The 27,071-nt window shown below is 40.7% G+C and overlaps 2 protein-coding genes across 4 annotated transcripts in view; one reads left to right on the top strand and one right to left on the bottom strand.

Annotated features, from left to right (window-relative positions):
* Positions 1-27,071, bottom strand: part of LOC122410571 (rap1 GTPase-activating protein 1-like) — an 85,009-nt gene that overhangs the window by 54,339 nt on the left and 3,599 nt on the right. The window contains exons 1-2 of one of the 3 annotated variants that reach the window (XM_043418795.1): positions 19,401-19,746; positions 17,829-18,029 (exon numbers count right to left, since the gene is read on the bottom strand). The exons of 1 other annotated variant lie outside the window; for it this stretch is intronic. In XM_043418795.1, coding sequence (XP_043274730.1) covers positions 17,829-17,902 — 74 coding nt within the window. In that variant the 5' untranslated portion in view covers positions 17,903-18,029; positions 19,401-19,746. Of the gene's footprint in view, positions 1-4,726; positions 5,528-17,828; positions 18,030-19,400; positions 19,747-27,071 lie in introns of those variants that run through there. One more of the 3 variants, XM_043418794.1, reaches the window with a different exon arrangement.
* The window catches only part of LOC122410572 (A disintegrin and metalloproteinase with thrombospondin motifs 1-like), a 29,618-nt gene continuing 9,567 nt past the window's right edge, over positions 7,021-27,071 (top strand). Inside the window, exons 1-4 of the mRNA XM_043418797.1 lie at positions 7,021-7,212; positions 7,307-7,398; positions 7,575-7,635; positions 16,820-17,095. The gene's annotated coding sequence lies outside the window, so the exon portion shown is untranslated. The remainder of the gene's footprint in view (positions 7,213-7,306; positions 7,399-7,574; positions 7,636-16,819; positions 17,096-27,071) is intronic.

The raw sequence follows: 27,071 nt of genomic DNA, 5'->3' as shown, positions 1-27,071 counted from the left end.
AAGGGGCGAAAAGGAGCGAGAGAACGAATCGGTTAGGGCGTTCCGGGCAACAGATTTCTTCTTCAACGCTAAAGTGTTTCATCGATTTGTTTGGTTTGAAGAATTGAAAGGGTTTGTAATTACGGCTCAATTTTCTTATGAAAATATTATTTTGGTATAATTGTTGTTGCAAATTGTTGAGCAATAGTGTTATAAAACCGAAATTCGATGCGTCGCGCTATACACATAACTCGCTAATCCGGGAGATGAAAAGACTGCAAATAAAACCTCAGGATGGGTGATTTAGTGACCAGCAAGCTTGGGGATTGACACGAATGAAAGCCGGAATAAAAATGAAGGGTCAAGAGGCTTTTATTTCGACGGATCGGAGTCACCGAACTTTCGCGGGATATTTCGACCGGTGAAAAATTTTTCAACGCGGTCAGCCTCGTCCCCGCGCGTTTATGAAAGTTGCTAGAAACGTTGAAAATTTGGATTTTCTCGTTTACTATAGGCGCGCAGAGTTTACGGAATTTGAGAGAGAGAGAGAGAGAGAGAGAGAGAGCCAGGGGCGGAGAGAGCCACGCCCTTTTCGCACGCAACCTCATAGTTTGCAACGGTTTTCGAGATCATCAATCTGCACGTACGCGCGTTTGACGATTCGGAAATATCTCAAAATAGCAAGTGGGAGCCGGCGGGGGAAGGAAAGGAGCGGAGCATCAAAAAAGGAAGTACTATTAATAACCCCGTTCCTCTTGCGCGCTGCTGGTCATATTTGTATCGCCGCGGAGAAAATTAAAAATGAATATAAATAAAAGGTATGGAAGACACACGCGTAGAAGAAAATCATGAGCCAGATGGCTATGGAATTGGCTTTTATTTTCCAGCGGGTAATCTGCCAGCGGGGGCTGAGGCAGGAGAGGCTAGAGAGGCTCGTGGCATCGACCAAAAAGTACATTTTATCCCTCCCTCCCTCCCTCTCCCGCATGCTGGACGGTGCTCGAAAGACGCGCGTGTTGCGTGTAGCTCTCGGCGTTTGTTACTCCCCGGGCTCCAACAGACGAAACCTGGTACACTTACGAATAAACGCACACATTCCCGTACAGGGTGTCGATAAAATCGAGTCTTGTACCAACAGCACGCGGATAAGATGGCTAACGCAAGCTTCAAAGTTTCCTCGCACAAGTGCATCGGGGTGAAAAAACAAAACTCGTTCGTGCTCTCGATTCGCTGATAAATGATTCGCTCACTCGATCGACATGAAATATATTGCCTCCGTTTAGTGAGATTCTTATGCGAACCGTTTTGAATTTCGTTCACGACTTTCGGGACACTCCGTACACGAAGCGAATGCATCGATACCCCCCCGTTGTGCTGTTGTCTATACGCCGCCGGCCAAAAACTCGTCCGCTCGCTCACATTTTCCGTCCAATGGCTACTCCGCTCTCGATTGTACTCATCCCTTTTTTATTCGATGCTTTTTTTTTGTAACGATTCTCTTTTGTTTTGTTCACTCTTTCGTCGATAACTCGGTTATACGCGTCTAAGAAACACGATGCTTTTGTTGCAACGTTTGACTTGGACAAAGAGCGAGAAGAAGAAGTAGGTATCCATCCGCCTTCTGCGTGCCGGGGTCTCATCCATTACTGATCTCGAGGCGTTAGAAACTTCTATCGAGTTTTCAAGACGCTTTTCCAGCTGGTTCTCATTTACTTCAAACTTCGTATTAAGAGGAAACATATGGATGCATGGTTCAATCTTATCCAACCAAGTATATACGAGAAATAATAGAGGTTGTAGGACGACGCTTAAAAAATATGATATTCAAAAGGAGGTTACGTAGCTACAGGTATAAAGAAGCGTGCTAAAGTTTTGTGCGAATGGTAAGGCTCTTGCGGAAACGCGGGCTAACTAGTCCGGCGATTCTCTCAATAAATCGCGAAGAAAGTATTTTTTTGTATACGATTTTGCTCGTGAAAGGAACAAGAAGTACCAAGTTTTTCTGTAATTTATTGCTACAAAGCACGGAGCTGAAATTTGTTTGCCTTTTTCTTCTCCCCGTCCGCGAGAAAATGGAATTAAAAAGTTTGCGCGGTGTTTTCTCGCGGCTCGAAGTATACGCAAACACTGGCTGTTTTTTTATCGACGCTCATTTGTCAGGATTACGAGATAGAGAAACACAGAGCGATAAAAAGAAACTTTTCGAAGGGAATGGTGTCGCGGTGTGGGAGGACACAAAATTGGTGCAAAAAAAGTGAAAGAGCCTCTGACCTCTAAAACGCGTATAATGTATTCGCACGGAGGCATGTTTATAAAAGACGAGAGCGCGGAGGGGCTCGGTACGAAAATAGGAAATGGGTTATCTCCGGTTGGCGGACTATAATGGAACCGGAGAAAACGAGTGCGTGATTTCAACATTTTACATTAACATAGATAAGGGACGAGATATTCGAAGCATCGAGACACTTTGTTTTTTTCTTTCTTTTTCTCCGTTTTATTCTGGTCCGTCTTTTATTCCAGACCGATTAGACACGGAACGAGAACAATTTTTGCATAAACGACGACGAAAGGTTCATGCTGTTTTTCTCTTTACGAAAGATACGACGTCATCGTGTTTTTGAAGAATGTTTTTTCGATTCTCAATACTCCCGGCTCCAAATCATTTTCGCTACCTCGCCGTATTTTTAGACTCTGGAATATAAATAATTTATGAAAAAAAATCTTCGTCGAAAAAGCGTAAAAAACACGAGGCTGCGAAAAAACGCATAAAGCGAATTCTCATTGTTGAAGAGTGCAACGAACCTTCGACTTTGGCAAAGTGTACGCGTGGTAAAAAAAAAAAGAGGCAAAGAAAAAATCATTGCACGGAGAATACGTAAAATTGTTTCCCTCTCGTGCTCCGAGAGGAACGGGAAAAACTTTTAGTATATTCATGGTGCGGTGTATCTCTTTCGAGTTCGTGAGGATTCACAGATATTTTACGTATTCACACATCGATTCCGCGAGAGTCGTCGCTCCTGAAGGGAAAAACGTACGTACGAGAAAGGAAGATTAAGCATTGAAAGACGCGCTACGAGCAACGAGAAAAGAATGGAAAATTGTACGGAATCGTGATAACGGATGAGCGACCGGAATAAGAAAATAAAAAAGGAAAGCAAAATATGAAAACGCGAAAAGAGATTCGAAAATATAGACGCGAAACGAGTTGCAGGAAAAACAACATTTCGCACTGTTCCCCCTCGGTGGCGTCGCAATTTCTCTAAATATATGGGTCTCTGTGTGAGCAAATTTTTTGTTTATTTTATCGCATTAACGACTCTGTAAAAGTTCGCTCGATCGAAAATCCGTTTCTCTCCCGGACATGGTGAACTGTTTTATTTTATCACCGACGTAACATCGCGATGCAGCGCACACAGTGGCTCGATTCATTCGAGACGAGCATAAATTTATCTCCCTCCCTCTCTCTCTCTTCCCGATTCACTGAATTAAAGAAGAGAGTAAAAGAGTGCAAGCAGAATCGACACTAATCGATCTCACGTTCATTCTTTTTTCGCGGATGAAGAAAAAAGAAAGAAAACCACAACAGATATTCGCGGGACCTCGAGTGAGTCAAGATTCCATTATGGGATTTCCCTCTCGAACGAGCAACCGGATGCACGCCGGTTTTGCAAATGGCTTAGGTGCTCGTGTTCGCCGGCGCCACAATCGTTCAAATTCAATACTAGTGGGACGAGACTGATCGAATAAGTGAAAAAAAAATGAGAATAAGAAATAAAAATAAAATAGAAAACGCGACAAGATCTTTGCTACGGTGCGTGTACGCTATGATTCCATGCATATATATATATAGGTATACGCATGTGGAACGCATTCGTATGTCCCGAGGCAGTCACATTCGCAATACGTCCCACTTGCGATAAAACATCTACATTTACGTATATGTATACATTCACGTGGTACATGTGAAATAGCATAACTTGTAGGAAGAAAAGACGCGGGCAGACGCGCGAGTAATTATTCCACAACGCTCGAGTTTCTAATATTTTCACAGAGTCACAATAGTAACTATAAAAGAAGAGAAGAGAATAAAGTAGCTGCGTGTTTGACCTTTTGAATGATAAGTGTATAATTGATCTCGAAAGGGAAAAAAGGGAAAAGAAGGGTGGTTATAAAACGTGCTGCGTATAATCGCGATTGTTTACTACGAAGGATCTTTGCGAGCATATCTTCTCTATATAGAATATTTTTACGCGACACGCGGAAATGCATCGCGGCGCCCACGTACGCGCGTACACGTCGTCGAGCTCGCGCGTTCGCCTCTCGCCCCGCCGCACACTCGTCTTTCACCGCGACGCTAACATAAGAAAAAATCATTGAAAAATGGAATGACACAAAAATGTGGGAGAAAAATAACGAATGCCAGCAATCTCGTAGTAAGCGATTATTCTTCTTCTTATTATTATTGTGCTTATCTGTGCGGGAGCGGGAGGACGTTTCGGTTTTAACATCGGTGTGGGAGAACCGTGATTCTTCCGATATACTCGCAACTATTATAAATGATCACTTCGTTGAAAATACAATGATAAAAATCAACTAATACGCGAGACTGACGAATAAATTTATCGATGTTATCTCAATGCTTGTGTGCAAGAATTGGGCGAATATGATGGATAGTTGAGTATTATAAAGTTTCACCAAAATAAATGGAAGGAATGACAGAAAATATATATTCCCAACGTTTAATTACCGTTTCTTCGAGAGGAGCGTGTAGGACTCCTTGGAGGCGGTGCAAAGACGCATTCGCATTTTGCGAGCCCTTTCTCCACGCTTCTTAGCAACTCCACCTTCCAACACTGGCATCCAGATTTAAATAAATCACTTATCGAAGCACTCTCGAGTACAGAGAATAGGAAAAAAAATTCAGATTCAAGTCACCGAAGAATCCCTACAACGAATTTAATGTTTTTAGAAAAAAAGGAAATCGAGATAAAAGTATGTTTTTATTCGCGTCCATGACGCGTATCGGATGACAATCGAATCACCGTAAAAACCGTTCAACGTCGGGCATTAAAGTTTTTTTTTCGGTCGAACGTCGACTGCTGAGTCTTTTTTTTTTTATTTTGCACTGGATTAAACCAGAACGTTACAGCAGAACGTGATTCACGTTTGATTTATAAAGAAGGTGCTGCGCATTCCCACGAACGACCAACGACATAATTATTCCACACTTTTCACAGCTCCGTGCCTGCTGAACGAGACCCATATTATATGCTCGAGAAATAATGAGAAATGAGATTGAGCCAAAAACACGAAAAACCCCTTGCAATAAGTTCTGCTTTGAGAGAAAAGACAAACAACGAAACTATACCGTAGCACCATTTGTTTTTCGCAAATCGAACACACTTGCGCTGTTACGGATTGCGCGTAGCGAATAACGGGGCGCGGGGGGAGGGGCTTAAAACGACAACAAACCGAAAAACGTGCGCGCGGTGACGGCTCGCGTACGTATAGGGAACCGCACGAGCCGAGTAACGAAACGGGTATGGAAGAGCGGTCGCATTCGTACTGTCGCTCGTGCAGTCGTGCATCGAAAACGAACCATGCGTCACGCCACAAGCGGCAATGTTCGGCGGCTCCACGCACTCCTAACGTAACGCGAGTCGGTTAGTACGTACGGAAGAATGCGAGTCGGGTTCATCGGATAGACGGGATAGACCCCACCGAGTTGAGTAAAAGTGAGAAGAATTAAGGGGAGAGATGCGTCGAATGCATGAACGAGGGAGAGAACGACGGAAGAAAGTTTGAAGGGAAATTCAAGAGGGGCGCGCATCTTTTTTCCAGAGATTTTCACACGTGAATTTCGTTTGTAACCTGCTGAAAAAAAAAATCACACATTTTTCTCAAGAATGCATGAGCCAAAACTTGTTCGGGTCGAGAAACTATTAATATTATTTCTGACAGACTAACAGGGGTTTTAAAATACCCAACGAGCCGAGAACTAATGACACGATATTCCTAATCCCATTTTTATGGTTTTTTCATCACCTGCAGCTCTAATATGCAGGCCCATTACACGAGTACTCTCTTCTACATCCCCTATCAAGAATACGATCGTCTCGGCAAACAAAAATTTCAACGAAACGAGCTTTTTCCCATATTGAATTGTCATTTGAAATCAAATAACGACGTAATGAAATGACATAATTAATGATATGTCACGACGAAATCAATTTCATTCTGCTCGTTTTAAATATTGAAATCATCCGAGAGAAAAATCGGGTCAGAAGTTGGCTGAATAATTTTTCCGTCCTAGTATATTTGACGGCTTAATATATTTTATCGCTTTTTGATGACGCATATATGTAGCGTCGATTTTGCTACCGCTTTGCATGATCGGCGAAAGGCATATATCTGCATATGCCGTAAGATTTTGTAGCGCAGAAACAAGGATAAATCTCTTTTGCTTATAAACGGCTCGGTTTGATCTCGTGTGTTTTCAGATTAGAGAGTACCCGATAATCGAACAGGTGGTCACGAGAGTCTTGTCGTCGCGTTCGCGGGAATGGATCCATTCGACGATCTCGCTCTCTCTCTGCCTCTCGTTCGCTCGTTACAGGGACTAACTTTTCTGTAATTGGGTCTCGATTCGCATTCTCTCTCTCCCTCTTTTCTCTTTTACGATATAGTGAAAGTGCAATAAATTTACTTTTACCTATATCTCGTAACATTGTAACGGTCCGTGCCAATTTTTTATTACTTTTTCTTGCTCTGCATTCGTATAAAAAAATAAACATGGAATTTTAAATAAAAAATTTCTTCGGAGCATCCAATTAGAATAATAAAAAAATCGCCGATGAAAAACGTTGTATAATGGAACTTTGATTCAATTACTTAATATTATACGGAATTTGATCACTGGCCAAATAGGTAGTTTCAATTATTTGTCAATATAATCGATCTTCTGAATGAACATCTGTGTATTGGTTCGCTCGTTAATAATCTACGCCTGGGGGACTAGCGTAGGTCGTTAATCGAAAAAAGTAGAAGAGAGAGAGCGCGCTAGCGAGAGACAGAAATAGAAAAAGAACTGGTTCAATTTATATATGGAGACCGTCGAGGTTAATTTAATTGCTACAGACAAGTGATTTGATCAAGGTGTACCATTTTTGTACAACTTTGACTCTATTTTACAATCGTGACTCACCCAAATTTACATACTCGATAAAAAAAAAGGTTCGATTATTCTGTAATTTTTTTTTTTTTTTTTTTTCATTTTGTACAAAAACCACATCAACGAGTTATTTACGATAACAGATTTTAATTTCAGGAAATGCTTAGAACGAAGCTGTCAAAAGCCTGGAAAATGCATGGAACGACGTGGGACACCCCTCGGGAATGGGATTGGGAGCAAGATTATTGGTGAAAATGAATTTTCCTTTTGGCAATAACAGTGAAAAAAATCAAAAACGTCGACCAACAAAATAATCCGTTTCGTTGTTACTTAAAAATGCTCTTTTCTTTTGTATACGGGAACTTACTTGTGCTGGGCCTTTCTCGTGCAACAATTGGGTGAAAAATCTATTTTTTTTTTTCAGGTACTCGAAAGATTGGATTGAAGAGATGTTTCGAGCGAAGCGAATAAATTCACCAAATGGGGTAAGGATCGACTCCTGATCCTTTTTTCTACTTTTTTACTCACATTTTTGTACGAGTTTACTGACCCAATAAATATTCGAATAAAGGGGGCTCTTTTCGCGCGAACCCACGGTGAAATAACACAGCCGAGCCCATATGGCTCATGTATTCGATACGGGTTGCCAGAAATTTAGTGGAAAACCACTCGACTCCGTTTTTTTCTCATTTTTTTTAACGTTGCGTTTTTTGCTCTTTTTCGAGTGTCTATACGGCCAAAGGGGCGCGAGCTACGCGCGAAAAATAAGGGAGAAGCGTATGTTTACAGGCGCCTAAAAGTCGAGGAGCAAATATGAGTATCTGCTTTTGTGCTTAAAAATACTATCGGGACCTTTTTTCGAAGAAGGATTTTGAAAATGGCAGTGCGATCTAATTGGCTTTTGAAATCCTCTCCATCTTTCCGGAATTAACTACTGTAGTTTTCGTCGTAAAATATTTTTTGCAAAATCTGTTTTTTTTTTTCCGTACGAGAAAGTGATTTTAAACGAAATTCTGCGGTCAAAACGTATTTACCTCCTTTTCGCATTTTCCAACCGCAAGAATGGGTATATAGCGAATGTCTTTTGAAAAACATCCCTCGCCCGAGTGAATGACGAAACACGACCTACTCATCACGCGGACAACTGGACGCACGCACAGACTCTATCGTTGTATTCTCGATAATTGCCAGTTGGGGGAAAAATCTCATCGGAGCCATGACAATGACTTTAATTTGACACCGAACGCGAACACTCACGAATTTCTCCCTTTTTCATAGCAAACGAACATGAGTACATTGGAAAATTCTCTCGCTCGAACGAACACGACCTGTTGTGTGCCTGACCACTCATACTGGACATTTTTGACCTTTGTTCCTCCGCGCTCTGTTGCAATTTTAGGACGAAGCCTCGAACCGGCGTACAGCCCCCAAATCTGCTCAGAAGGAAAATTGCTAACCGCAATTATTTCCGAATCGAAATAGTAATTTTATTCACTGCTGATTAGGACAAAAAAATACCTTCATGCGCCGCTGGTTAACGAGATACCTCGTTACATTTACCATTTTTTTTTCTTCCCAGCTGTGCTTGGTTCTCATTCGTGTTTCTTTGAATAATGGAGAATTATATGAATGTGGGTTATCGATGATTGATCGTTGCACATCTCTTTCACGATAGAAATGAACAAAAGTAGACTGCACGAAAACACACGACTCTCGAAAGAGAGTTGAGTCATGTACTCCAAATTATATAGACTCGCAATTAATCCGCTTCAACATTCGTGAATAGCAGAGAGCGAATAAAAAATGCCAAAGTCAGAAGTCGCTAAACAACGATAATATAAAACCATGAGAAAACAATACTAAAACGATTCCTTTGACTTAGCTGTAATGCGATATCGAAATAACGCTCGAACGGTGCTCGCTCGAGTGCACTCGACTATCTCGCATATGCTCCATTTGAATTTCCAACCAATGAGCACCGACCTCCGACGCACCATCGAAATTACAATGGGCAAACAGATCGAATTTTTTCACATAATTTTTTGTTCTTCTGCACAGCCCTCATTATTCAATATATCTATAGGAAAACGAAATCGATTGAATCGAGAGTCACGGTGTCTCGTTTAAAAATTGGCTAATAATTGCATAATCACGACACAAAACTATTTGTTGAATAAACAGTAATAATTTTTGTTCGGTATTTCGAGAATGCGGTTCGAGTGCACTCCAAGTTCCTTTTATCGGGGCTTTCTTTTCACATATAGCAATATATGTAGGAGCGGTGACGACGCAATCCCGACTGACGACAACAGAAATAATAAAGGGGCCAGCAAAATTCGGGGTGTTTGAAATATCGGAAGGGAGGAAGAGTCGTCCTGGGCGATCGAACATAATTTTGGATAGAGGAGGGAACGGGACTTTCGTTTGGGTTTCACTAAATTTATGGGGAAAAGTATATGGAGCATGCGAAAATAGAAGAATAGGCCGGCCGGATTTATATTGGAGCAGAAAATCATGATTCCCATTTACACACCAGTTCTGTGTCTCAAGCCCCATGCACCGGACGAAAGCCGCATTTTCAAAATGAAATTCAAAAGGTGTGTACATATAGAGCAGCAAGATATTCGGGAGAAAATTCCCAAGCATAAAAATAGACGAATGAATAAATGAATAAAAAAATCTAAATTATGGGGAAAAATCTTTTCGACGTCGGGGCAGCGGATCGCCGTTTTATTAGTATTTCCTCGTGTTGGTGCACATGCGTGTGGGTCTTGCGAGTTCAGGGGAGGGTTAGTGTGATTTAGAGGTAGGTGGTTGTCCTACGTATTATAGTAGGTAGAGTTTAATGTTTCAGAATAGTTGCGTACATCGAGCCGAGTCGACGATGCAAGCACGCATACTTGGATTTATTTTCGTCGATGAAACTCTCGGTCACCGCCCCACAATCCTATATAGATATATATCCTCTCGTGTAAGCGTTTCCATGGGAAAAAAAAACGAATCGTCCCCGAACGTTCGTTAAATTCATTTCCTTCTATGACGCGCGCGGTGCGTCTTCTCCCTTACCATGTTTACGTTTAATTAAGAACAAGCCTATCGAATGAAAATTGAGCACGTCCAATGTGGTGTTTTTCAAAATTATTGGGGATCGTCAAGAAATCGAAATACCTGCTGCATCTTTTCGACGGATGAACGTCAAAAAAGCAACAATTACAAAGATATTTATTAAGTTTTATTATATTTGTACATTATGTGTATTCGGATATCGAGGTCCACGTGAAAATATGCCACGAGTGTGTGCTCAAATGTGTAAGAGTGCGCAAAGAGCATGAGTGCACATATGCTCTAGCTCATAAACTAGAGAAGAACGACGACAATGCCCTCTTCTCGTTCCATACATATTCCTTCCTCGCTCTGATTGTCATTGTGTGTTAGTCTGCTACCTCGATTCCCCGGCGCGTAAGCGCGTCCCGCGTCATATTACTTCGCGTACCCTCGCTTCCTCTCTCGATAATATAGCATTACATAATATCCTTTTCACTACACACGTTCTTGCGTACATATAGGCCTGTGCCTATGTTCTACACCGGTACACCACTCGTGATGTATTAATAATGCCGCCTTATTTGGAGTAACGAACGCGCTCGTTATTCGCGTATTACTTATTTTTTATTCATATTCAGCGATGGTAATGAATTGTGCGTATATGCGATAGATTCGAAATAACTGCGTCATCATTTGCCACGATGATGAATAATAATAATTGTCATCGTCGTTTTCGATCGAATGAAAAATTTCTAACGCCGGAGTATCTCATGGTAGTGATTCGGGAGAACGCATCGGATCTGAATACTATCATAAGTCGACGTCGACTTTATTGATGTGGATCGTCAGGAATGGCTCATACTTATTACCCATTCGAATGAATCGCCACGGTTTCTTACGTTCTCCTAATTTATTATTCTTCCGTGCTTATTCATTCCATTTCATCATAATATCGTTACATTCATGCACGTATTCATTATTTCATTCCTTGTAAACATAAAGCCAATGACAATTGACTCGTTACAATATAATTTGTATATGGTAACGTTACAGCTATAGAAAAATAAAGGAACGCTCAGAGGAGGAGTTTCGTCGTGTGTTTAACCCACTCGAACACCTCTTTTGATTCTCTCTCTTCTTCTCCGTGCATGGTAGTCTCGCGTTCTACATAAAAACGACTCAACTTTTGTATGGAACGTTCTCCGTCGCTCTCTCTCTCTCTCTCTCTCTTTGCGCAGTATTGTGTACGCGAAAATCTACCTACTCGAAAAACATTTCTCGATACTTGACTTGCACAAACTACCTTGTCCATTTAATAGCGTAAACACCTTCCGTTTATTCGCTTCGCGTTTGTTTCACCGCTCTATATACGCGTGGTTGGACCTTCGGCTCGCGTCGCTGGAAAAACATTCATCGATATTTCAACTTATTTCAATTTTATCCCCAATTGAAATCAATTCTGTGGCGCGAATTTGTCAATATTTTATGCTTCGCCGCAACTAAAAATAAAAACGAAACGAAAAAGAATTGAATTCTATAAAAATTAAGTTGAAAGGAATAAAGAACGTCATTGTTGTTATATTAACATAAAAAATTGAAGGTAAATGGCCGACACCCCTGAAATTGGGAGGGCTTCGAGTTTTGACATGTCACGCTCCATCGCAGTGACAGAGCTTGACGAATTTAGTTTTCTATTTTCTTCACCCACTCGTTCCGCAATTCTCTGGGTCTCGTTGAGTCAACGTTCCGGAACGAGATTCTTGGGGATTTTATAATGCCTCCCCGCGCGCTTTTGACAAATTCAATCAGCCGGCCGAATCGGAATCACATAAAACAGAACTCCCTCTCGCGGCACGGAAAAAATCATTATTCACAGTTATATTTTCGACCCTGAAAGGCACAAAATCGCAGCTATATTCAAATCTTCGATATTGAAACACTGGAAGAAAGTCTGATGCAATAAAAAAAAAAAAATGTTTCGTTTGAATTTTACTTTCCAATTTTCTTCGTATTTCAACACGCTTACGCATTTAATCATTAGAAAGAAAAAAATTATTAGGACCGAATTATTGAAAAAAGACTGGAGGAATTCCGAGGCAAAAAAAAAACAGGGGCGAAGTAGTCGGCTCTGTTTATATTTACCTCGGCAGCAAAGTGCGTAAGCTTCGGATAAGCGAATATAAGAATAACAGACGAGCGAGCGGAGCAGAGTAATAAAAAAAAAAAAAAATACTCGATCTCTCTAGAAATACAAGAGAGTGTCGGAGGCTCAATGAAACGGAGAAAGGAGAGCATATTGAGAGAACAAAGGGATGGGAATTTGTGGGGTTCGAAAAAGGGGTGAAGAGAGAAATAGGGAGGTGAATCGAGGGATACGCGTTGGGGTTTTGCAAACCTGTGTCGTTCAACGAGATCGTGTACCACCTAATTCCGATCTTTTTCATATTGGAGCTCACAGAAAAAAGAACTTGAAAGTTTGATCCCTTTGGTGTATTTTCCATCCCTTCTCACATTCCCCCCCCCCCCCCCCCCCCGAAATTTTTCTCTCTCGCAGTCTCTTCTCTTCGAGGCCTCCCCGACGGCGGAAAAACGCGTGCCACTTTTGCAGTTGTCTCTTCGCGACCATTGTCCTCAATTTCGGGGACGAGAAGAGACCCGAAATATGTTGAAAAAAAATTCAATGGTGAATGGAGCATTTTGGGCCGTACGAAATCCGTGGCGAAATATCAGCGCACGCGGGCACGCAGATACAGTTTCAAAAGGATAACAATAGTTCGCCATCCACGCGATTGATTACTCTCATTTTCTAAATCTCCCTGCTACGATTTTGATTTATCGACGATTTTCGTGAACCGCGCAATAACTTCTCATTGAGCTCCCCGAGGCATCCTGCGCGAGCGCGTCCTGTCTCTCTGCAGGGGTAATTCGAGAAATGGCCGGACACGCACTCGCGCGTTAAAATCGTCGGATTAATTGTCACGAAAGAGTGCCAAGTTTACTCAATTTTTTGAAAATATTCTCAACACTTGCATATCATTTGTCGATCGAACATCAGTCTATTTTTTTTCTTTACTTTAGTATATATTCGTATTACCACATTTGGAGACGTTGCTCGACCCACGAGGAGCAAGCTCAAAATACAGCCATAAAAATAATTTTAAAAACTTTACAGTTTTATGAAGCGTTTTAGCTCGGCTTCGGCGCATCACATTTTTTTCATTTCGGTCGAGGAAAATAATGAGAATGAGAATGAAATATTTTCAATTAACGTGAGATATGGTCGCATAATATATTCATTCTTCCTACGAGTTAATGGTCTCAAGGAGTCAAGGGGGTCGAGACTTCCGGCAAGTTAACTTCGTTAGGGTCGAGATCCGCTTTTTGGGTCTTTTTGCGTCAATTTTTGTTTTCGAAAGATAATTAAAGAAGCACGAAGAATTCGTATACGTATACGTAGGTCGGTGAAGGTGTGCCGCGTTTAGACCCTAAAGAGCTCGTAATATCGGTCACCATTGCAGGAAACGGAAGCCCGCGTCCGCGACAAGGGGAACGGGAAGGAAGGTGGAGATTAAGTAACGAAAAAAAAGACATTCGAATCAGCCCTTGACCTGTTACGAGAGTCCGGTGTCTTATTGGCCCTTCACGCTTTTGATCATTGCACGGTTACGCTTGGCTCGTTGCCCCCTTTTATTCGCACTTAGGCCCTCTCTCAACGACGCACCCCTTTCTCACATTCGTCGTATGTCCTTCGGCCCCGGCCCCGTTCTTCGTTCATCTTTTCTTTCTTTTCTCAAAAAATCTTCAACTTCGAGAGGACGAACACTCGTTAAATCATTAAACAAAAAATTCACGAACCCATGAAAAAGAATAATAAAATTTATAATCAATATTATCCTTCGAAATTGATCAATGAAACAACGTAACTCGTGGAATTGCACGGAGAATAATACCGTACGAAGACACTTATTTGGTGACTCAAACGTGCTGAGCGTATAAGAAGAAATATTATATATTCAGAAGTCCGCGCACGGTACACACGGGTTTTCATAACTGTCTTGAAGATCGCGTCGCTTGATGAACGGGCTCAAATAGTCTCGCATCAAGGAGGCAATTCAATGTAGCAGAAAAGGGGCCCTAGGAGAATTTCAAGGGTTGGCTATTGTCGACGGTCCGACACTTGTGCGAGTTTACTCTCTTTCTTTCCGCACTCAAAAGATGTTGCAGCGGATGGTAAAAGTTTCGTACAGGAGGTCCCGAAAACGAAGCTTCGAGTGTTCTGCTCAGGGAGTAGAGCGAGATTTGGAAGATTGGAAAAAAAGTAACCTCACTTCGGAGACTCTTTGTATATAGAAGAGGAAAAACGTATAGGAGACGAAAACGAGAATTAAAGGTGAACGAGCGAGCGAGCACTTTCCGGCGGAAGTACACGCGACGAACGCCTTCTTCCTCCCCAAACACTTATCTGTGCAGTCGGCCCCCCCGTCCCACTGTCTGCATTCGTACACCTATATGGATACTTTCCATTTCGAATTTTATTCGGGGGCAAATGAATAAATAATACAAAAGGAATTACCACGAAGAAAGCGGTTCTCTCGAATAATCCGCATTATTAACTGTCGTGTTTTATGAATGGGATTTGAATGTGCAAAAAAAGAATGTCGCATAATTTTCATGGAAACTGGTATAACGGTTCACGCGTGCTTGAAGAAATACGAGAAGACAAACCGGTGGGTCTGGGGGGGGGGGGGGGGGGGGGACACATCAAAAGAGCAAAGGATTTTTACCCGCCCGCTGTCTATCTGTAATTTTATGCAAAATAAGTGGGCGGGGATGAAAATATCGTTACAACTGCCATTAAATATTCCGTTACACACAAGCATAATGTGTGCTTAATTTTTTACTTTCTCAAATGATTTTCACGAAGCGTTACGTAATTTTTTATAAATTGGAGACGATTCTTGAGATTTCACGAACGAGACAGATTTCTCATACAATTTTTAATGATCGAGTAAACTAATACTAGCCTCGATCGATAACCTCTCTAATTGACTCCTATACGGAATGCTCCTTTTTTTTTAAACTCTATTCAGAATAAAAATGCGCAATCGTATGTCATTTGAGGCTCAAATAGCCGACGCGACGTTTCGAGATTTAGTACCAGTTTACTCGTAGGAAACTATTACGAAAATCGAATAATTTGGTACAAGATTTTTTTTTTTTAGTCGCACGAGTTCGCTCGTGAACGATGGACTAGAACTGCGAGAAACTTCGCGAAACCTCGTTGTCCGAATTTGGCTGAGTGAGGATAGTACAGACTCGCGAGAATTCCCGCCACTTTGCCAGCTCCGGATTTGGCCATATAGAGACGAGAGCAGACAGAAAAAAAAATAACATTGTCGCCATTTGTAGCCGATGCCACGAGACAAAATGATTGCATGTTTTCCCTTCGATCTCTCGCGTACAATACTCAACTGCGCGATAACATTCCTCAAATTATGATTTCGCATCAACTTATTATAAGTTGATGCTTTCTCAAAATTTTCAAAGTTATTTTCATAGGATCGTTCGGTCATTCAGAACACGTCATCGAATTTCAGTAATCATATCACGGCGGGTTAAATGACGATTCATTAATTCGGGCCAAAAATGAAAGCACAATAACTTTCGTTTCGTTTTTTCAATAATATTGTTCTCGCGCTCCGAAAATGGCATCGTCTTACCACATGTAGAGAGCACGTTGGGCAACCACGAAAAAGATCTCACGAGATCTTTTCGAACAATCTGTCTCGCAACGTGAGGTCAGGCTTGAAACATCTGTAGCAAAAAAAAAGAAACACAGGACCGAGAATATCTTCTCTCGATATCTTATCTCTTATCGCATCCGGTCCAATTAAACACTTAAGATATATAAATAAATAAGCGCCGGATCCGTATAGATCCACGTGTATATATCAACGGTAAATACGCAGAGAAACCATTTTCATTTTTTCCTCAAAATCTTTCGTTGGAATAAACTGCTCTTTCCAAGACTATTTTTTTCAAGAATCGTTCGAACGTACAGATTCTGATGGCAAAAGGTCCCAATGGACTGCTTTCCTTGTGCATCATTTATTCCGAAATCTGCTTCCGTCGCAACGGAATAAAGAAGAAAAATTTCTAGTTTTTCGCCTCATTAATTTCATGATTTTTTGTGATGTTCTATCGTGGTTGTTTCATGCAAAAACATATTTTCCAAACACGAAATGCATTCTGTCGAGGCTCGAGGGCAAAGAATTATCGTTACTTTTACATTTGTGCTCTCCTACCGAGATTCTCTCTGCTCTTATACGTATAATAGCTCTACACATTATTTTCTCGTTGCGCGCGACATACTTTGACTGCGTACTCTCTTTCTTGCTCATTCATCATTCTCCCGCGACTCACGCCTCTGAAATTGTGTCCCATCAACTTGAGCAAGACTCTCAACCGAGGCAGCCGCGCAACAACGGTCAAAATAAACTTCGTTCGAACAAAAATAAAGTGAGAAACTTATGAATGAAGTAGAGACGCGCGCGTTATAACAAATCAATCGCTGAGAATGAGTTGATCAATCCCTAATATCAAATAATCATAATTTCTTTTTAGGAAAAAAAGTAAGAGTGAACGATGCTCAATGTGAAGATTGTATGCGACGATTTGATCTCTGGAAATCAACGCATTTCCCACGTTCACATCTGGCCTCTCTCGGCACATTGTTGGGCAATTGAAAATTTCACACGTTCAAATAGGTCCAGTCGAGCATGAGAGAAAAGCTTGAATTTTCGAGTGACGAAAATGGAGAGTACGAAATACTTGAGAAAGAAGAGGAGTGGGTAGATTTGACGCTCGCGCTCCAGTGTTGGGAACATTTTTAATGAGGATGTAAGTATGGACTCGTAATGAGGATTATTACTAAAGTATACGTTGAGAGTGCAGAGTGCGATTGAAACGCCATCTATGCGCGGAGATGTCATATGAATATTCATCTTGAAAGAAGCAGGAACATTTTCTTTCTTCTAACTTATTTCGAAAAAAAAAGACAAATCGCGAATGGCTGCCATGAAACCGCGAACAAGTTCATATAGCAGCATTCAATTTATTTTCTTTTTCATCTCTCTATTATATTATTTATAGGTACTTTCTCACTCTAAATTCGTCAATTTACTTCGTTTTTTCTTCTCCATTGAGCTTGATGGATACAAATATACGAACAATTGGCAAGTGGTGCGTGTGCGCGGGAATGCGACATCGTCATTTGCATATCTCGTCATTCGCGCGCACTCTGAGGTCCGAATCACTCGCTACACGAGAATCTCAAATTTCACATGTCGTTTCTTCATTCTTTATATTTCCTTGTAAAATTTTATTCCGAGACGCTACGATTTATGTGATTCAATCGTTCGTTCATGTTGCGAAAAAATCCAATGGAAAATCGGCTAAAATAATGAGGAAATAACCAGAAAATTTTGTCCCTTGACTTAAAAAAAATGGCCCTTGACATTATATTGAACATTTGTGGAAAAATTTGTCGTTTCCATTGGTTATAATTTGTTAAATCTTCAATAAGGATGAATCGATTTGATCGTGAGAATATAAATGATGTGAAAAGACTCACCCAGCATCACCGATGTAATCCAGCATCGTAATTTTCAGCATCTCTACTTTTTTCCTACCCCAAGAATTTTTCATCCGTGATGAAGAGTCACAAAAGCACGTGGGTACGTAATGATAATAATAATAAAACGATGAGCTGCAGTCATTTTTCTTGTTTTTTTTTCCTCCTCTAATAAACGTAAAATAGCGAGATGAGGGTCTCCTGAAACGAGTGACCGCGAGTCAGATGGTCCCGAGCACTCGGCCGAGCGAAATCCCGCTTCTTTCATACCGTAAAAAAAGCCCGTACATATTTTTTTGTGCGCACGTATACTTTACGTTTACATAATTGTATACACGGCGTGTCGTTAAACTCGAAGCTGTTATTCACGGAACTGCGATGGATCGCGAAATCCTGAATATGAAGAGAAAGGTTCGGAGACATTTTTCCTCCGCGACGAGGGCTCACCATCGTCGTTGATGAGATATGAATTTTCCAATTACGATAAGATCGAATTTGACGAGTATAGTTGAAATAAAAAAGTAGTCTCAAGCCGCGCGAGCGCATGCGTCGCGTGAGAAGCGCAGCCCGCGTTACGCTGCCCTGTGTGCGTTTATACGGTGCATATCTCACGAAAAAATGACAAAGAACTTTTCACTCCGGAATAACGCTATCGCCATTATTTTCCGAATTTCAAACTCGTTTTTTGCGACATCCTTTATATCTCGGTGCATACGAAGCTCTCGGTGCAATTGCAAGGTGACGAGAGATATCTCGATCCCGTTATCGCATCGACGGGGTAGACGAAGACGAAGTGGAATAAGACGACAACGAGGAGGAGAAGCGAGGCGAGGCGGCAGCAGGCGTCCCGTGTTGCGAGGCCCATTATAAGCGGCACGTTGACCGCGATCTTTTTCCATATACATATAAACATATCATATAAGCATGAATATATACATTATGTGCATAGATTCATGTATGCGAATGGCAATGGAGGTGTGCCCTTTTATTGTTTTTTCAAATTTTCTCCTTTGAACGTCGTGCTCTGAAATTAGATAAAAAATTGACTAGCTGGACGAAAATGGTCGGAAATTATAATTGATGCGTTCGAAGGAAAGGAGCGAGGAAGCGAAGATCGGGCCCAATCCCGAGAATCAATCTTTTTTGCTTCCTGCGTTTTTTTCCTCGTCCCCATCCTCCTCCTTCGTCGTGTCGTTCTCTTCCTCTTGTCCTTCGTGCACGCAGACGAGACGATCGGGGACCTGATCACGGGATCGATTAGCCGAAATCGTTGAGAACTCGTCTCGCGTTGCCTTCTTTGAGAAACCAACGACCTCAAAACACATGTACCTTCCGTATCTTTCATCAGTGTATACACATTAGCATCATGCAAGAAAACGAATTTTTTTATTCGTTACAATTTTTTTTCCAGACAAAATATTCGGAAGGTTTTCTTTTGCATTGAAACTAATGTGCTTACACGTACAAATTTGTGCGCGCATATATATAATTGAGATATGCCAGCACGACGATCGATATCTTCGATCTTTATACGAATCACTCGCGCGACACAATTAACGTATGTATATTCACCTCTTTAGTCATTCATAGTAACAATAAAAATATCGATTTCAGCATCACCGTGAAAAAGGGTCGTCGAAAAAACACTTGTATTTCCATAGCTCCAAAACATTCGAAACAGTCGAAATTCCTCATAAAACGGCCCTTGACCTGGGTCAACCGAAAATTTCGTGTACTCGCGATTGAAAATGAAGTCAAAGTTTTTTCTTCACCGGGGTCTTATTTATCAGCGATTTATTGAATTTTCGCGAGGCTCTTTACTTCGAAATGGTGTTACAATAAGGGACACCACATTTCCAAGGTTCGATGTATGGATGAGAAACTGAGAGGCGGGAGATCAGAACTGCGAGAGTGCCGGAGGAGAACTGTTTTGTGGGAGTAGTCGAGACTCCGGAGAAGTCTCTTTCTCTTTCCCTCGTTCTCTCTCGCTCTTTCTCGCTCCCCCATATCTCGCGGCGTTGTGCTCGCGGATGCATCCCCAACAGAACATATACGTGATGTTTGTGTTAGGCGAGAGAGGAAGAGAGAAAAGTAGTGATGTGGGCGACCTCTCAGATCTCTCCGCACTCCTCCTCCTCATATATAATCCCAATTCCCCTCCGCCACTCGCTTCTTGTTCTTTCATGCGCTATCATTTCCTATCGCTATCTTCAACTCATAACTCCATTCCATATCTCTCTTATTCTTACTCGTTCCTTCTCTCGCTCGCTAGCGGTGAAAGAAATCAAAATTTACAACTCTCGCTACGAGGACTCGCGTGAATTGGGACTCTTCAACACTCGCTGGACAGGTGTGTTATACTTTAATCATGGGCACCTGCATTCATTTTCTGGCAAGCGCGTTTCGATCCGCAATCTCAAATCAGTGCTGGGATATATATCGCCTTTTAACGTTATTAACTTGAGCCTCAAATCTCGAGTGATAATTGTTACAACGCGCGAGAGACACTTTATTCTTCATGAATATGATGACGTTGAAAAAATTAATTAACAATCGTCATTTGTGCGATTGATCCAGAATAAATGAACATAGTAATATAAAAACAAGTTTATGAAATATTGAAACTTGTGCCTACTGCATAAAATTATTATTTGCGAATAATTGAATGTGCAATCTGTAGGAAAATGATTTTTTCTTCCAGTAGAGGTAAATGGGAATATATAAAGCTAGAAATTCATCGTCAATTTGACTCGGTTATAATCCGATTCGATGCATGAACGGGTATATATATAGACAAGTATCGCGCGGAAAATAATCTCCCCTAACGCTCCAAGAGCCTTGAATTATTATTTTTATTTTTCCTTCTCGAACTTCGTATCAGGCTCAGAAGTATCTCGTCAAGGCTCGTCCTCCCTCGCTCGTAGCTTTCAAGGTGCGCAAATGACCAATGAGATGATTTTCTTTCTCCCTCCCTTCCTCTCTCTCTCTCTCTCTCTCGCTATGCGAGAGTATTTTTTCGCTCATTAAACCGCGCGTACACCTACCAACTATGTATCACCACTCGTAAAATATATAAAATTATACATATATATATGCGCGTCTATGTTGTTTATACAAAGTAAACGAATAAAGTAAAATATAAGGATGGAATATAAAAGTGCGAGCATGCACGCGATGCACCGAAGAGAGTCCATCGCGTTTTCCTCTCTCTTATTTTCTCCTGGATCGAGGAAGAAGAGGATGCTCCAGCAGTGGGACAGGAGCACCGGTAGATTCCGCGGTCCGTGTTAAAGTTTGTCGGATCAAAATCGAGTCGCTTTTGCTTCTTTCTCGGGTGGAATGATAATGGGAGAAAGAGAGACAGGGAAAAAGAAGCAGGAACAGAGACGCACTGACGAGGAAAGAGTGTAGAATGGTGATGAGCAGCCGGAGCGAGAAAAGAAAAAGAAACTTGGGAGAAACTCGGAATTTGAAGAGAGAGAGAGAGAGAGAGAGAGCGAAAAGGAGAAGAAGGACATAGATGAGATAAACGCGCATCGGTATACATATTTCTATCGATGCCCTTGCAAATTGAGAAGCGTCGATAAAAATTCCTTTTTTTTTCTTTTCCATACTCGAGTCCGATCTTTCAATAATAAGACACTTCCTCCTATGGGATTTACGAAATTTACATGTAAAAGTGTATGTTTTCAGTCGCCTGTTGCTGAAGGAACCCTCGATCTAGGGACGAGTGATGACTTTTGAAAGAAACAACCAAAAACGATGTTTTTCTGAACCTCGGGCAAACGAGCGGCTCATGAAAAATTCAACGAGATTTTTTATCTCATTTTTATATACTTTTTCCCTTTTTTTTTTTTTTATCGATGGTTTTGGTCCCTTTTCATAAGTATATCCTTCGTATATATATACGCATTGAATATTCGAATGCGCATAGGTCCACGTTCTCTTTGCATGTAGGAGAGAGAATCCCAGATCGAATTTTCCTCGAGGCAATGTTTCTTCGATCGCATGGTTAGTTGCTCGGGCTCAAGTTTTACGTTTGCCCAGATGTAAATAAATAAATGCAGTCGCTTCGATAAATAATTTCCATCGTCTCGAGACCAGTCGGCGAAAGACACCGAAATTTCATTTCTGTTCGTCGCATCTTTTTCCTCGAATTCCCACGCGACCAAGTTTCAACCCCCTTGCTCCGCAAGCGAACGTTCCAACACTTTTTTCTCTCCTTTTTTTCCTCGGCGCATATCCCGCATGAAAAATAAACTTGTCATCATGCTGCAGACACGTTGTCGTGATACTCGGAGCGGCAGCTCAAATTCCAACGCTAACCACCATGGAAAAAACTCGAAAAATTTTTTATTCTCCTCGATGAAATTTTGAGGTTTTTTTTTATGTGCACGTCTCGTTAATTGGTAGTAAAATTTACCAACGAATATCGATGATTTTTACACATTATCCATTCGAAATGATGACACTTTTTTGGGTTAACAATATATTTCGTTACAAAATACACTATTTATTCGTTCCATTAAAAAATGTTCAATTTCGTCGTTGCATTTTTCGAAAAAAAGCATGCACCGCAATATATTTCAATATTGTTTTTCATATGGATCCGTTATCTTGAATATGTACGCAATTTCTCCCAACGACCGGTGGAAAAATATAGTACAAAAACGGGCGAAGAAAATTTTCCTCGCATCTCCTGGGCAAATTTGTATTTGTCCGGCAGCCGTTTGACCCGGGTCTTCTTTGCTAGTCACGGTAAAAGAAGATTGAAAACAACAGAAGAAAAAGGAATGAATTGGAAGAAAATATATTCGAACGAGTCGTGCGTGTTTTATGCTCGTGTATACTTTTCCTGCATCAAAGATGGCATCGTGGAATTTACTTTTCAAACAAACTATTCGAAACAATAACAATTAAATTATTTGATAATAATTAATTTGAAGATGAGAAAAATTTAATAAAAATGTGGTTTGGAACGGATCGTTAAAGTCTGAGCGAAAGTTAATCGTTGTGATTGTTTTCACGAAAAATCATCACAAACCCTTTCATGGCTCGAAGCAGGATTAAAGTATCATTGCATCGCGCAGAGAGGATGAATCCACGATTAATGGACGGAGAGAAGGTAAAAAAGGTCGTTGCATATTAATATGTAAACATGGAATGCATTATGGGAACAAATTCTCATGGAAGAAGGATCAATTTCTCCCTCGACGGTGTATCGGTTACTCATGGAGCTTAAGGTTTACCACGGTACTTCATTTTACCTGTGCGATATCCTTACCCAATAACATACGATAAAATATGCAGTTTCAAAAGTAATAAATCTTCGATAATTAATCTCGAATTCAAATGTAGATGCAGCAACGGTTTTCTTTTTTTTATCGGTGAGTCAATTTTTTCAACTTTTGACTCGTTGAAGGAACTCCAATTATTATATTATGAAGAAACCTGATTATTGCAAAGAGAAAAAAGAAATATTTTTATAATGGTTTTCCGAAAATAATAAATGTTGACCAAAAATTTCTCCAACAATTGAAAGTTTTCATTAATTCGGAGAAATTTTAACCATTATGCGGACATGCTTTTCATACGTTTTTCTACCTCTATATATTTGTATCCTGGAGGATGCGAATCATACCTTTTAATATCGACGATTGTGTGTTTAACGAAGCGTGGATATATGTAAGAAGGAGTAAATATTGATGTTGAGAGAGGACAAATATTTGCCTAAATAACAAAAAAGAGCACGGGGAGTGACGATGAGTTAAGGTCTCCTGCTATTACAAGACCTCCGAGTTTCTGTGGAACACACAGAGAAAATCAGAATTTTGGTGTATGCGCATAGAAAGGAAAATAAAAAAAAGTGAGTGTGCTTTAGACCACACAACTGAGGTCATTCTACCAATTATGGAATTAATTTGTGTTGGGGGGGTCTGCATTATGCATAATGGTCATTGCTTTTCAAAAGTACGTGTCACTGTGAGCTTTCATGATTTTTTTCAATTTTTTTTGTCTAGCAGTTTCTAAGTTATAGAGATTTGACAATTTGAAAATTTGCAATTGTTAACTTTCTCGTGTTGAAAATATCGAACCCCTGAATTATTTTTCGGAACACTAAACGTAGTCATTTTTATGTGAAAAAACCTCAGCTTTTTGATTAAAATATTTTAAATATTCTCAGGGGTCATATAAATCCTGAAAAAGCAATTATAACTTTAAAATTGCTCCTAAAGTACCATTTTTAAAAAATTTTTAAAAATTTTTTCGTAAAGTTTAGACTTTTTTTTACAAAAGAACTATTTTATTTTGAGATTCTTAAAAAATCAATTATATAACAATCAAGTTGAAAGTTGGGTTTATTTTTGTTGGGGTTTATTTTTGTTGGGGCTTATTTTTGTTGGGGTTTATTTTTGTTTGGGTTTGTTTTTGTTGGGGTTTATTTTTGTTGAGGTTTATTTTTGTTTGGGTTTATTTTTGTTGGGGTTTATTTTTGTTTGGGTTTATTTTTGTTGGGGTTTATTTTTGTTTGGGTTTATTTTTGTTGGGGTTTATTTCTGTTGAGGTTTATTTTTGTTGGGGTTTATTTTTGTTGAGGTTTATTTTGTTTGTGCAGTGAGAAAAAGAGAGAAAGAGAATATACGTGCGCATCACTCTTTGTGTCTCGTTCTCCTGCAATTCTTCCAAGTCAGGGCTAAAGACTAAATGAAAGGGTGAGGACGATAGGCCTACACTGCGTATTAGGTATTTCTATCTCTACCAACATATATCTCTTTCTCAATTATCGTTCGCCTCGCCCAATCACACGAGCCCATGGCAATGAGCATGAGAGAGAACGAAAATGTTCATGCGCATGCGTATTCACACTTTTCGTAGCACTTCCGTTACACACTTCCGTAACAAGATTTTCACCAGTTTACCCCCCAAGCCCAGCGCACCTATAGAAGTTTCACTTCAAAAAAACTTGTGTGTGTTCCAACGAGCTGAAGAAGATGAAGGTCAACGGTCTAAATATTGAACTCCGGCCTGAATTCACGAGTTCGTAGGTTCATGCGTATACGGTAAAGTACACCAGGGAAGAGTGAGAGAGGCATGAATTCTGGAGTCTGGTTAAACAACTTCGAGTCCACGGCGACACGATGAGGAAACGATTCAATTAAGATGAACCCATACACTGCGATGATATTCCGCAAGACGAAGGACTCTGTGTAAGCAGGGTGTCCCAGAATTCTTCTTTCCAATTTTTACGGAACGAGGTAATCGTGTAGAGTATAAGTGCGCCGATGAGGTTGTATTATTTTGTTCTACTGTCCCATTGACGAGACAAGTGCGAGTATAAATAGTTAGAAAAAGGGAATCAACGGGAGAAAAAATGGTTCAGAATATTTATGCGTCTTGAGATTCGAGGTCGCTTCGAGTACAATCATAAATGTTTGTACTAACTTTCGGAACAGCCGAACCGCACGAATGAGTTCTCACCGCAGGGGAGTTTGATGATGCGCACTTCGGGGTTCGCGATCACGCACGTATATATACGCGGCAGAATAGTCAATTATCGTGAACGTGCGACAGGCTCGCATTCTATTCTCCCTGGGGGAACATTTCGAATAATTCTCGTCTGCTCCGTCGTCTGTCCAAAACTTCGAAGCTCCTCCCGCTCGTGCGTACACTAACCATGCACTTTTTCTCCGTTTGCTATATATATTCTCTTCTCCGACGCTAATCGTATCTAATCCTTCACGCTCGCGCCCCCTAATTTCGCGCAGAGCTCCCGCTCTTTCCTAATCTCCTTAATCCCCCCTTATTGTTGTCACCAAATTTAGCGGAATTGTTGTCTCGCCCTCCTGCTCGTGTGTGGCTTTTCGTCGACCTTTCAGTTTCACGCCCGGTGCTTCATATATATACCGTTGCACGACAGGATCTTCTGGGCTTGCTTGTTTCTTCAACGCTCCAAAGACGCTCCATATATCGTATTCCATATGATATATTCTCGATATCATATATGACCGAATGTATTATTCGTATGATTGAATTGTTGGATATTTCACAGTTTTCCGTATAAACATAAACGGAAACATCAAACATTTTCCAACTTTTTATTGCAATTAATTTCCGCGGAGGTTAAGCATCGTTAATGTTTTTATATTTGTGGAGCTCTAGAATACGTACGAGGCAGGCCTCATATACGTAGATACACATTTTTTAAGTTGACTGTCGTGAAAACTATCATTTACATAAAACCATGCGTGTTTATGGGTATGTACGTATATATACTGCACACTGTCACTGACCCGGTCTAGTTTCAAGTACTGTGTTCAAGCGGTACGGAAAAGAATTAGAGACGGTTTAAACACGCGTCAGATGGGATCTCTCGTGCGAGATTCCGTACTTGAATACATCCCGTATATACATGTATATTTACAGAAGTGCTCTCGAGAAACGATTTTACGGCTTTTAATTCCTGAAAGACGATATTCCGTGGGAGAAGGCGCGTGCTCGGCACCGTAGCATGCTCAAGAGAGCATGCTGCATTACTTACTTTTTGTTCCTCTTTTTGTCATACTTTTTTTTCAATTCCCATCTCGTTTATTTATTTTTTCTTCCTTCAATCTCTTTTATTTTTCATCCCCCTTTGCCTGTTTCTTTTGTTTCACGGCCAGCACGAGCTCGAACCCCATGAACCTTTGCCCCATTATTTCTCGTGTAAGCTGATTCTCCGATGTTCCAACAAACGGAAAATAAAAGATCAAGAGAGAAAAAGCGGACGGAGCGGGCACACGGAATAGCAGAGAAAAGGGATAGCCGAATATAGGAAAATTAAGAGACAGAAAGGTCTGAAGAAAAACACAAGTGGAAGATAAAAAAAAGTTTCGGCCGTAGAGGAATAAAGAGAAAAGTGAATAACGACAGAAGCGATCACTGCGAATGGTGCAAATTAAGGGAAGTACGTTTACCGAAACAAGTATATATGATACTTATTTGGAAAAAAGGACCGGAGACGCGAAATAAATTTTTTCGAACAACGAAAATTCATCGACGAAAAATCCAAGGTAAAAAAAGATGAAAGAATAATGAGCAGGAAAATAGAGAATAAGTATCGGAGAATAACGAGTGAGAACGAAATGAAAAGTAGGAGAAAATATGGGGGAAAGAGAGAGAAGGGGAAGGACGGAGACTGCAGCGATTTATTTACTTATCGGCACGTCACAGGAGAAAACCGCGAGGAGATATTTCTTTGTATAT

This window comes from Venturia canescens, chromosome 5, assembly GCF_019457755.1.
Source record: "Venturia canescens isolate UGA chromosome 5, ASM1945775v1, whole genome shotgun sequence".
NCBI lineage: Eukaryota > Metazoa > Arthropoda > Insecta > Hymenoptera > Ichneumonidae > Venturia > Venturia canescens.
This window is presented reverse-complemented; position numbering and strand designations above follow the sequence as displayed.